Source organism: Alnus glutinosa, chromosome 13, assembly GCF_958979055.1.
Source record: "Alnus glutinosa chromosome 13, dhAlnGlut1.1, whole genome shotgun sequence".
Classification (NCBI taxonomy): Eukaryota; Viridiplantae; Streptophyta; class Magnoliopsida; order Fagales; family Betulaceae; genus Alnus; species Alnus glutinosa.
In genome coordinates this window covers 23,189,868-23,203,253 of record NC_084898.1, presented here as the reverse complement: position 1 = coordinate 23,203,253, position 13,386 = coordinate 23,189,868, and the positions used below count along the sequence as shown (strand labels likewise).

At 34.9% G+C, this 13,386-nt stretch overlaps 1 protein-coding gene across 1 annotated transcript; it reads left to right on the top strand.

Annotated features, from left to right (window-relative positions):
- The first annotated feature begins 1,844 nt into the window (after positions 1 to 1,844).
- Positions 1,845 to 12,242, top strand: LOC133854386 (AP-2 complex subunit mu). Its single transcript, XM_062290570.1, has 13 exons — positions 1,845 to 2,162; positions 3,175 to 3,352; positions 4,101 to 4,191; positions 5,114 to 5,208; positions 5,433 to 5,522; positions 5,601 to 5,649; positions 5,730 to 5,868; positions 6,750 to 6,866; positions 8,098 to 8,188; positions 8,270 to 8,412; positions 8,723 to 8,837; positions 11,747 to 11,791; positions 11,879 to 12,242. The coding sequence occupies exons 1-13, from the start codon at positions 2,080 to 2,082 to the stop codon at positions 11,957 to 11,959; spliced, it is 1,317 nt and encodes a 438-aa protein (XP_062146554.1). The 5' UTR covers positions 1,845 to 2,079; the 3' UTR covers positions 11,960 to 12,242.
- The last annotated feature ends 1,144 nt before the right edge of the window (positions 12,243 to 13,386 follow it).

Sequence of the window (13,386 nt, the reverse complement as noted above, 5' to 3'; positions counted from 1 at the left end):
AATTGGGTCATTCCTTCAATTTTCCATCCAATTTTGTTAACTTCGTTTGGCTAAGTCACTAACTAAGCATAAAAACGACGTCATTTCAATATTTTATTATTTTTTAAATAATTTTATTTAAAAATAATAAAATATATAAAAAAAATTAAAAAAAAAAAAAAAAACAAAAAGAAGGGGGTGGTTTGGCCACCCCAGACCGGGCAGGGGGTTGCTTAGCCACCCTTTTGGCCAAAACGATGGTGGCCAAGAGCCACCCCCTTCTTTTTTTCTTTTTTTAAATTTTTAATTTATTTTTTTTTATTTTTAAACAACATTATTAAAAAAAATAAGGAAATATTGAAACGACGTCATTTTTAGGCTTAGTTGGTGACTCAGCCAAACGGAGTTAACAAAATTGAATGAAAAATGGACGAAATGACCAATTCAAAAATGCGAAAAAATTAAGGAATAAATGTTAAAAATTAAAAAGAGAGGGCCCATTTTCAAATCGCCCGTCGACTCAAGGATTTATTATACATTTACCCTAATTTTTAACCCCTCACCAAGAATTTCTAAACTCTAGTTTATAACAGGGTAAGGTCACCTCTATCCTATTGGGGACCTAGGGTGGTCAGATGAGCACCCTCTCTCCTCCGTTGGTGTAACCACCTCCCTCTCTCTCTAAATTTGTTTTATTTTGTAAGGAATAAGTTTGTCTCTACATAAAACAAAATAAACACTAGATTTATCAAAATACTCACATAGGAAATGTGTGGAAAATTTTCTAAAAAATATTTTGGTGTTTTAGATGTCGTCTCTGGTATGGGTTGCTCGAGCTTTAGGCGACTTAGGCGGTCGTGTAAGGCTCTCAATTGAATAAGGTTCCCAATTAATAATTATACAATATATATATATATATATATATTAAAAAAATGTATTGCTCAAAAAAATATTTGAAGGCTCTAATATGGTAAAAAGTTAATAAAATATTTTTTAATTAAGGTCCCAGCTTAATAATTGTACAATAAATGTTATTTTCAAAACAAATTTTAAGACTCTAATATGGTAAAAATTTTAATAAATAATTTATAATTAAGGCCCTCAATTATGGTAAAAGTAATTATAAATTGAAAGTTTTTCAAAAAGCATCTATAAAATATTGGAAAGTCCAACTTTTTTACTATTTTTAGAAGCTCTATTTTTACATTCATGAAATTAGTCCAACGTGCATAAATTTTTTTTTTTCCAACGTTTATTTGAATTGAATATTTAGAAAAATATAAAAAGTTTTCAAAGTGCATAAATTCTAATTGTTTGCATTGTGTATAATAGATGTGATTACACCATCAATGAGTCTTCAACGTCCAACAATTTTTTTTCGCATTATGTTCTATTACAAATCAATCGTTATATAACTTATTTTTATTTTTTTTCTTTAAATCTTATTATTTAATGTCTTTAAATCAAGTGATAAGTCATTCTATATCTAATAAGTTATAAAATAAAATAAAAAGTTTTAAAAAATATTTTATAAATAAAAAAAAGTGATCTAATTGAGATATTAAATAAAATAAATTTAATTAATATTTAAAATTTAAATTTTATTCAGATTATATCAATTTTTTTTTATAGTTTTATCTCAAATTTTTTAAACCATTCAAATATAATCTAAAAAAATAATTTTTTTTTCTTTCGATATTTACAATTTTTCAAAAATTTGTACGTCTAAACGAGCCGTTAACTTTTTATTTTTGTTTTCCAAAAATCTTTTAAAAATCCAAAAGACAAGACACAAATTTTGCGACCCGGGCCCCAAGCCCCCAACTCTTTTGCACTGATTTTCATTTGAACGGCACGTGCCGCCAGCCTCGCCACGCGTGGGATACAAACCAAGACCGGATGCGCTGACTGCAGCTCTGCGACCTGAAACTTTTCCATTCTGTGTCCCTCACATCCGAAGAGCACGACCATTTCCGACGCTGTAGTCGCGCACGCAACGCCGTCCGTTCTCCAGATCTGACGTCCCACCCACCCCTCGTCACCGTCCATCTGATCGGTGTTTCTGTATTTTGGTTTTGTACGCGATCCACTGGATCAGACATGCCGGTGGCCGCTTCGGCTATATACTTCCTGAACCTCCGAGGCGATGTCCTCATCAATCGCCTCTATCGTGACGATGTCGGGTGATTATCCTCTCTCTTTCTCTGTTGCTCGTTAATTCTTGGTGCTTTGGTGTAAAATTTGATGGGTTATGTGTAAAATGATGCTTAAATTCAAGTATGTGACGCATTGATGTGACAAAATTTTGTTTATAATAGCCAAAGTTTGATGTGTTCAAAGAAGGTTTTTGAATAATGGATTAGCTGTTTTTGTGGGTAAAAGTATCTGTGTAATGGGTATGTCGTGCTTTCATTTAGGTTACAAAAAGCAATGAAAGTGTACTGAATATCGATCACATGTTGGACATGGGTACATAGTTTGTTCTACATACTATAGAAGTGTACAGGCATTTGTGATCCTATTTGTCATGCAGCTTAGATTGGTTGGTGGCAGTGATTACCAAATTAAATTGTTGGGATTAAATTAAATGGTATATAGTTTTTGTAGTTTGTTCTCAATCTATGGATTTTGGGAAGGCCTTATTGGTGCAGGCACTGGTATATACATTTTCAAGTCTCTTCCTATGTGGTTGAGCAACTTGAGAAAATTTGGAGTTGTTTCTTGAGGAGTAGGAGTGATGGTCTTCGAATAGTGCGTTAATTGTTGTTCTGTCATAGTACATGATTTGCTGCTTTGGCTTAGGTGGCCTGATTACCTTGCTGTTGCATCAAGTTTTTAATTGGTTTGGGCACAAAGTCTTGTTCAAATAATGCTTTGAGGAAATGTTGCAAATGCTAATTTCTTATGCAAGTGTATTTATTTCAAATACCAGTTATAGATTATTAATCGTGTGATCAAACTTTATGTGGAAACTTTTGAATTGTTACTCTGGTTTAATTTTGTGTTGAAGTATATCTGTTTCAAAAAATGGCAAATATTTTTGAAGCTCTCTGCTGCCTAGTTGAGCTGTTGAAGCTTCATGCGAAAACTTTATGCTAGGCATTTTTTTGGGTTTTATGTAAAATAATTTTATTTATGCTCGTCATTTTCTTTTTAGTCCACGTTCTATATACCAACTCTTATACTTTATGTCAGGGGAAATATGGTTGATGCTTTCCGTATGCATATAATGCAAACCAAAGAACTTGGTACATGTCCTGTGCGGCAGATTGGTGGTTGCTCTTTCTTTTATATGAGAATCAGCAATGTCTACATTGTGATTGTTGTCAGCAGCAATGCAAATGTAGCTTGTGCTTTCAAGTTTGTTGTTGAGGTAATCAGCTTCTCCTTGTCATTTACATTCTTCTTTGGTTGCAGCTTTAGCCTTTTTCAAAATAGATTTCAAGATTTATTTTTCCAGTAGGAAGTTTTTCTATATTTATTGTCAGCTAGGTTAGTGCTAGATGCAGCTTCTAAAATTCCCTTAATGGGAAGTAGATGAATCCGGAATTAAAGGTTATATGCTTTAGTTTGCAGATAGATGCAGTTGATATGTCAAAAGGCATATTGAGTCTTATTAATAATCTGGTGCTAATGAGCTATAGCTCAAAAGACACATCGTCCCCCAGTAAGAACGGGGCGGAGAGTGAGGTCATAAGTTTGAGACCTATTGGGTGCGTGAGTAACTTACAATAAAAAAAATAAAAAAAGAAAAAAAGAAAAAAGAAAAGAAGAAAAGAATCTGCTGGCATTCATTTTTCAGTATCCATAGGTAGGCTTGTATTTAAATCATAGTCCAAATCCATTTCTCAACATCCACATGCATGCTATTCATAAAATTAAAAAAAATAAAAAAAAATAAAAAGAACAAAAAAAGAACATCCATAGGCATGCTGATATTTCAAATCGTAATCCGTTATTGGGACTGGAAACGTGATCCTATTATGCACAATTTATTGTTAGGTGATGATTAATGTCTTTAGCCTATATGGTTCGAGTGGTTAATGAAGTTCTCAAAACATTCCCAATTTTTGGAAGAAATTTGGTAGCTGATGCTAATGCTTCTCCTGTTACCTTTGCAGGCTGTTGCACTTTTTAAATCTTATTTTGGGGGGGCTTTTGATGAAGATGCAATCCGTAATAATTTTGTTCTCATTTATGAGTTATTGGATGGTATGTAATTTTAGAGGCAAATGCACTCAACTACTTCCATATGCATAATTTTACCCATGATTATTAGACTTGGAATAACCTGGAAGGATCAGGCTGTTGAACTGGTGACCTGGAACCTTTATTTCCGATGAATAATAATTTATTGATAGAAAAAGCCAAAGCCCTTGCACACGAAAAGTATACAAGAGAGACAAACACTCTATTGCATCAGATGTGGCCAAAACCATTTGGCCTGGCTGGTTTTTCAGTGACCTGTGTGATCTGATAGGGTTCTTATGCACCTGGTTGGTTTAATTTTTCCCTATAAAACCTTTCTTTTTTTTTTATCTTTTTTTTTTTTGTTATTGGAAAAACATAACTGGCATGGATTTAACCGAAGGCTACTTAGAAAATAGTATAAGCAAATAACCAATTACGATTAGGCTACAATGATGCTTGTGTTTATACCATCTTTTATATTTAATTATTTCCATACACTCTTGGTAGCAAATTCTAACTTATTTGGAAACATTAATGGATGAAACAACTCAACAATTAATGGCAAAGTCTAGTATAAATTCCAGCAGTAAAAGCCAATGTTGTTTGCATAAATGGCTAAAACTAATGTATCATTATGCTGCTTGTTAGTTGGCGTATGTACGCGTTTTCTTTTTGCATGCTTGTGTGTATGCCAGTATCTTTTATATAGCTTGTGAACTATGATGTGCGCCTGTATTTGTCATGCTTGAATGCTCCTGTTATTTTCTTGTTAAATATGATTTGTGTGTGTGTCAATGTCTCATCTATTCTGTTGCTTGTTCAAAACTTTACCTCTTTAAACCAATCGTTATTTGGCAAATGAAAAGTCGTACATTTTATTTTCAATCAGAATCAAGATCATAACGTGTATGTGTTGATGATTGGTATCTACCTCTAATTGCAGAAATTATGGATTTTGGTTACCCACAAAATCTATCTCCGGAGATTTTAAAGCTTTACATCACTCAGGAAGGAGTGCGCTCCCCATTCTCATCCAAGGTTAGTTGTTAGTTATATATTTCAGGATTTGGTTATCTGATCGATGAATGCCCTATTAGCAGTCTTCTAGAACCTTTTCCGTTGTGACTTTTATGTTTTCAGAAGTATGTTACATCGTATGTCTGATATGCTTGTATCAGATGAAGATTTGATTTATTCTTCCCGGTGTTTATCATTTTAATAGGCTTTGATAATTTGTTTCTGCCTTATGAAAAAAAAAATAGCCTACAGATAAACCTGTTCCCAATGCAACCTTGCAAGTTACGGGTGCTGTTGGTTGGCGAAGAGAAGGCCTAGTTTATAAAAAGAATGAGGTGATTTTAAATTTCCTTCTCTTTTCTGTATTGGATATGGCCATTCTGTCGGGTTCTTTTAACATTTATACTGTACAGGTCTTTCTGGATATTGTGGAAAGTGTAAATCTTCTTATGTCTTCAAAAGGTGGGTAGTGCTTTTTGGAGGTATTTTGCACCCGGTCATTTTCCTAGTTTTGTCACTTATAATCAGTTTTGTAAATATAGGTAGTGTACTGCGCTGTGATGTAACGGGCAAAATTCTTATGAAGTGCTTCCTGTCTGGAATGCCTGATTTGAAGTTGGGTTTAAATGATAAAATTGGCCTCGAGAAAGAGTCACAGCTTAAAGCCCGTCCCACTAAAAGGTAACTTTTGATTATACCTTTCTAATTCTTCACTACTCTGCCTTCTACGTCTTTTATTTTTCTAAACCACTTTTAAAAAAACACCTAACTTATTGTTTCCTTGATAAAAGTTGATTTTTTTTCTTTGCAATTTTTCCACTTGGTGTTCATCTTTAACTTTTATCTTTTGATATTGTTGTAAACTATATTTGAGCTTGTTATGTTTGTGTAGCACACAAAGAACAAGCCAAAGGAATACTTGAGTCAACCTTTGCTTGTTACCTCATCAATTTGTTATCTTGACTGTTGCAATGTGTGATCCTCATTAAGAAATCAGATTACTTATTATATTATTTCTTACTTTCTTAACTGCCTTTATTTTATTTTATTTATTTTTTCCATTTTCAAAGTAGATCCTAAACTTTTTATCTCCAACTGCATCGGCAATAAAAATTTAAGAGGTTCAAATTCAATGGTTTGTAACAAATAACATATTTGTTTTATTTTTATTTTTTATTTTTGTATATGATGTGCCAACTAATGTTTTCTGCATCTCATAGTATTTGTATTTTTAGAAAATTGTTTCTGCCACCTTTTCTTTTGTTGATTTCCAATTGATTTCTATTTTGTTGCTAATATTTTTGTAATAGAGTATACCTTTTATTTTTTGTATTTTTATATTACAACATACATAAAGAATGCTTTGCTTATGTTTATATTATTATCATAACGTTATCTTTATAGGGGAAAACTTGATCTGTTGGTTCAAGACATTGAGCATGCATTTTTGCCTTGCACAAATTTACTTAAATTACTCATGAACTTATGCAATGCTGGATTGTGCAAGACACTATCTTTAGATTTTTGTCTGACTATCTCTTTGGCAATGCTACTTCTTGCAGTGGCAAAACAATTGAGCTCGATGATGTTACCTTCCATCAATGTGTGAATTTGACGAGGTTTAACACAGAGAAGACTGTGAGTTTTGTGCCACCAGATGGTGAATTTGAATTGATGAAGTACGCTCACAAGTTTTCTCACATACTATTATGTTTTATATACCTGTGTACTGTATTTTTAATTGGCAGTAATGTATGCACTCCCACCCCCTCCTCTTACCCCTTGAAATTTTCAATTTTGTGAACTTTCTTCTATTGTGTTTATCCATTTTTGAAGTTATCTGCTCTACATAATTTTTATTTCTTTTTTAACATGAAAAGGAGAACAATTTAAAATTTGTTAGTGTTGTTTGTTTGTCTCTTGTGATGATAAGATATTGAAATTTTATTTAAAGTATCTTTGGATCTGGTAGTCAGAGAGATTTATGAACTTGGTGTTCTTTTTTGGCATTCAATTTATCTGTGATATTATCAATGAGAAAATGACCTGTCATAATCAAGCATGATATCACATGAATCTCGCCCTAACTTTTGGAGATGTATGTCATAATCAAGCATGTTATTTTGTTGTATGAACCACCAAATGATGTCTGTGACTATGGGATATATTACTTTGTGTCAAAAATTGTTTGTTGTTCTCCCCAAAAGTACTCGTTTGCTCTTGTTCCACTTAAAGATTCATTTTTGCCTTTATTCTATGGTTCCGTCTGTTTACTTTTTGTCAGAAATTGTTTGTTATTCTCCCCAAGAGTACTCGTTTGCTCTTCTTCCACTTAAAGATCCATTTTTTCCTTTATTCTATGGTTCCGTCATTTTTTTAATATTAATGATTTCCAAAACATCTTGGTCAAGCCCAATTCATTTATTGCCTATCAAGGCCTCACCTAGGTTACATTTGTTTATAATGTACCCTTTTTTTATTTTTTATTTTTATTTCTCTTTCATGTTCAATTCCCTCTCCATATACAAGTTTTCATCTTGCTTGGCCTTTGCAACTATGCTGGTTATGTTACTTTTACATTGGAATGTCATTTTCCATAAATCATAGATATGATATATATATATATATATATTATAAGTAAATATATATACTTTTTAATGGGAGACTTAGTACTGGAGGCTCATATATTTTTATACATTGGAATTTGTATTTTGAACTGCATCTATCACTTGGTGTTTCACAAATTTGATGTGATTAGCTTCTTATAAGCTAACTTTTTGTTCATATCTTGTTACTTATATGGAAATTTTTCAATAACATGAGATGTTTAGTGGTGCCAGACATTCTATCTTTTTTTTTTTTTTTTTTGGTCATAACTAATATCCACTTCTTTCATTCTATTTACCATAGGTATCGTATCACTGAGGGTGTTAATCTTCCATTCCGGGTATTGCCAACAATTAAGGAACTTGGTCGAACACGCATGGAAGTAAATGTTAAGGTTTGTAACTTTAACATGTTGAATTTGTCAAACTTTGAATGTGAACAGCTTTTCCATTAGCTTATATATGTTAATGTTCAGGTAAAGAGTGTCTTTGGTGCAAAAATGTTTGCGCTTGGTGTTGTCATCAAAATTCCTGTACCAAAACAAACAGCAAAAACAAGTTTCCAAGTGACATCAGGTCGAGCAAAGTACAATGCAGCTATTGATTGCTTGGTTTGGAAGTGAGTGCCTTAGTTTGCTAACTTCTGTTTGTTCCTATTCAACTTCATTTCTTGTTTTCTTATAGAAGTATTTTAAAAACTACACTAAAGATAAGCCTCAGAGAGCTGCAAGGATTAATATATTCTGTGACCAATCTAGCTGTGATTGCCAAAGAGCACCCCCACCCCCCAAAAAAAATTGCAATTATAAAATATTTTTTTACAATATGTTCTATTAGTTGTTTTATTTTGTTTATTTTTATAATTAAAAAAGTTAGCTTTGTTTTAGTTCTATTGATGTTTCTCAATTAGCGGTTTCAAAATATTGTAGGATAAGAAAATTTCCGGGGCAAACTGAACCAACCATGAGTGCAGAAGTTGAGCTGATTTCCACGATGGCAGAAAAGAAATCTTGGACAAGGCCACCAATTCAGATGGAGTTCCAGGTGATTAATCAACTTCTGTTTGCCACTTTCACATTCCCCATGAAAATGGACATGCATTTATGATTGTTTTGTATTTCAGTCTTAATACCATGTTAAATAAGCATAAGATTGGGAAGAACAATTTTTATAGATTGGACTAGAGTAGAATGTAGCTGAAGCCAGTATAAATGAGGGATGAATCATCAGTCAATTGGTTCATAAACTGCTAAACTGAACTTCAAATATTTTTTTGCGCTTATTGCTATCTTTTATAAATCCACCAGTGACGACAATCCTTTTCTCCACTGCTCTTTAAGATGTTTCCTGAAATCTTTGAGAATGGGACAATAAAATAAAAAATAAAAATAAAATTGATGAGGATATATTTTTCTAATTGAGAAGTTATGTAATGCATTGGAAAACGCCAAGCGGGTGTCACCCAAGTGGACAAGTAGGATGCAAGAGACCTTGACAAGAACAAAAGAAACAAGTGCAATGAATCTAAAAGACCATAGAAGATTGAGAAAAAAAGAGGAAAAAAGAAGAAGATACAGGATCTGCTATCCGTGCAACTATTAAGTCTTAAGTTGCAGTAATGTCTTTTTCACCCTTCTAAAGTTTGTTGATATGTAAATATTGAGTTTCAGAGAAAATAACGTGTGGTAACCTGCTAGTCTGTGCATCAAATGCATGCATGCTGATGGTGTTGTGTGATATGCCATGATGTGGACAAGTAGGATGCAAGAGACCTTGAAAAGAACAAAAAAAACGAGTGCAATGAATCTAAAAGACCAGAGAAGATTGAGAAAAAAAGAGGGAAAAAAAAATACAGAATCCGCAATCCGTGCAACTAAGGACCATAAATTAAGTCTGAAGTTGCAGTAATGTCTTTTTCACTCTTCTAAAGTTTGTTGATATGTAAATATTGAGTTTCAGAGAAAATAACTTGTGGTAACCTGCTAGTCTCTGCATCAAATGCATGCATGCATGCTGATGGTGTTGTGCGATATGCCATGATGTGACAATTTGGCTGCTATATTAGTTTTTTTTTTTTTTGATAAGTAATGATAGTATTATTGAAAGCGTAAGGCGCCCCTACGTACACTAGAAGTATACAACAGGAAACACCTAACTAGAAAGCGAAAAAGAAGTAAGAAATTCAGCAAAGCTGATAGATAAAGGGTACAAATAAGCCATCGACTAGACATACAAAGTATGAAGAAACAACTCTAGCACCTCCTCAAGGGAGCTTTCTAGATTCTCAAAACACCTAAGGTTTCTTTCTCTCCAAATACACCAAAAAAGGCAATTAGGCACCATCTTCCAAGAAGTAGCGCTCCCTGATCTCCCAGACTTCCACCAACAAGCAACTAAGTCAAGCACACTCCTAGGCATGACCCACGCAATCCCAAAGCGTGAGAAAATGTTGTTCCATAGAGCTGAAGCCAAATCGCAATGCAGAAGAATATGGTCCACTGATTCCCCATCCCGCTTGCAAAGACAGCATCTATCCACAATAATTAAGTTCCTCTTCCTAAGATTGTCCAAGGTCAAAATTCTGCCTAGAGCTGCAGACCAAGTGAAGAAAGCTGCCCTCGGGGGAGCCTGAGACCGCCACACACACTTCCATGGGAACCGAGTACCTCCAGCACACATCATAGAACCAAAAAAAGACTTCACCCTGAACACACCTTTCTTGGATGGGACCCATTTAAGACAATCTGCCCTCTCCATATTCACCTTGGTGGAGCCCAGCATCTGGAAAAAAGAGGCAAAAACATCGACTTCCCAATCATGAGCCTCTCTAATAAAGCTCACGTTCCATTGAATGGACCCGCCCAAACTCTCCAAATTATCAGCCACTGACGCATCCTTCACCCGAGCAATGCCAAAGAGATCAGGGAACACTTCTTTCAGAATCAAATCTCCGCACCACAAGTCATGTCAAAATCTGATCCTACTCCCATCCCCCACTTCAAATCTAAGGAGTTTGGAGAATTTCTCCCAACCTTTCCTTATAAACTTCCACAACCCTACTTCAAACGCCCCAGCAACCTCTCGGGAGCACCACCCACCCCACAAACTTCCATACTTTCAGTCCACCGCGACTCTCCACCAAGCATCCTTATCCATGCCATATCGCCATAACCATTTGCCTAGCAATGCGCGATTAGTTTGTAGAAGTATTTCTTTTATAAGCATATACAACTCACACCCATTTGGAATTGTACTGTTAGCTGTCTGCCTAACCCTTTATTTATGGGGGAAGGAGATCGAAAGATCATTGGCAGCTTGTAAAAGTAATCCTGTAAAACTTTTTGTACATTTACATTTTCATTTTGTGAAAGTCTTTCTATATATCATTTATCGTTCTTGAGCTATGCTTTCTGTGAACAAGATTTAATCGTTGTTGAGTTGAGACATGTCTTTTGCTTTTCCGTCTTTCCCCTTACCTCATAAGTGGTGCCCGGCTTTTGCCAACTGTTCGGAGCGTGTTCATGGTACTCAAGCTGCTTAGAGTATACTCAAACATGTTCCCTTATGTTAATTTATGTGTATCATTTCGTGGTTTGGAAGATATAGAGAAAATAGAAGTCAAAAGGGTGTGGGTGCTCGGCGTGCACCATTAAAGTCATAGATATGGCTTTCTTGACATCCCAAATGAGGTTAGAGAAAAGAAGAAATGTAGGACTTGGCATCTGATTAATTTAATCAATTTTGTGGGGGTAATTATGCAAACCGATGCTCTATGTCATTCTCAAAAGTTATGGGACAAGGAGAGTATAGGGGAGCTAACCAGAAATACAACACATTTTTCAACCTTCAGGTTTTTAGTATTTAACATGATCTGCATGTACCTGTAGATAACCGTGTCATTGCAGTCTACACAAAAGGTGGACAACTGACTTCTTGAAACATTGTTTCTGCAGGTTCCCATGTTCACGGCATCCGGTTTACGTGTCCGTTTCCTCAAGGTAATTTTTCGGGTTTAGCAGTATGCCCAAATTTTATTTGAAAATGCAGCGTTTAGCTCATTGGTTTTACTAACAAATTTTCTGCAGGTATGGGAGAAGAGTGGCTACAACACTGTTGAGTGGGTTCGCTATATTACCAAAGCTGGCTCTTATGAGATTAGGTGCTAGAAACTGGAAATGCTGCTGAGACTTCTGATGAGTTGTGGAGATTCAAATATTTGTGTGTACTATCTGAAGGATTTGATTGGTGGCTCGTAATAATATTTTTCTTTTTATCCGGCATATCATTTTTTCCTGTAATATATACTATATAGTAAGAAAATGGCTTTTGTATTGTGTGCATTAAATGATACTGTCGCAAATCGATTTTGAATTAGATAATTCGTTTTGAGCAATGGATTATGATAATATAGTTGTGGATGCAATGATTATGATGTCTTACATTTTGATACTTATAGCGTTAATGAAAGAGAACGTATTGTACAGCAGACTCCATATACGAGTATGCTAGAAGTTCATCTTGTGTTACTCGTGTTCCTCAAAAGATGAGGTGACTTTTAAAGTCACCATTAGACTTGTAATTGATCACTATTGAATTTTGATCAAATGGTGATTTTAAAAGTTACATCATTTTTTTAGGGACACAAGAGTGACACATGAGAGATTTCTAGAATTACTCCTTGTGGAGAATGGCGAAGCAGAGTTTGTTTTGGCCCATAGGCCATAGCACTAAGACCTTGGGGCATACTACACGTCTAGTCTTGAGATTTTTACACTTACTAATTCATCATCATTTGTAATCTATTATTTTGGAAAATGTTAATAGGAGTAGGCACTTGGCGGGGCGGGGTGGGGCCGGCGGTTTTCACCCTTTTTGGCCCTGCCCCGCTCTCCTGGGGGTTGGGGAAATTGGACTCGTGAACCGCTTATTTTAAGGAAATCCCATGCAATATGGGTATGTGCGGGGTAGGAGTGCAGGTTTGCGGGGAGTGGCGAGTTTTGTTGAAAAGACTTATATGTATCTCTAAATATTCGGTTTTTTTTTTTTTCTTCACATTTTCTCCACAACCAAACAAGATACCACTCACAATTCACAAACCAAACAACAAAATAAAACTTCAAAAGAAAAGTCTCAAAATATTTTCTGAGCTAAAATCTCGAAATATTTTTTAAGGAACCAAACAAAAAGTCAGAAAGATACAGATCGGAGTGTGTGAGAAAAAGACCTTGAAAATCTTCATTGTTAGCCACGAGAGCATGTATGAGAACCTCACGGACCTATGGACCTCCAGCAACCTTGACCACCCCGTAACGTTTGCAACGCTCGCCATGGACTTGGAGATCTTGAGAGGTTTGTGAAGAGGGAGTATTACGAGAAGAAAAAATGAAAAATGAAGAGAAGTTGGAGAGTGCGATGCTAGAAGAAAAGAAGGAAAAAATGAAGAGGGGGTTTAGGGAACACTAGGGTTAAGGGTATTTTTATTATTATTATTATTTTAATTTACACGGTGCGGGGCAGGTCCTCGGGATTTTAAAAGATCCCGAACACAAACCGCACCGCACCATGCAATTTGTAGAAAACTCAAATGGAATCC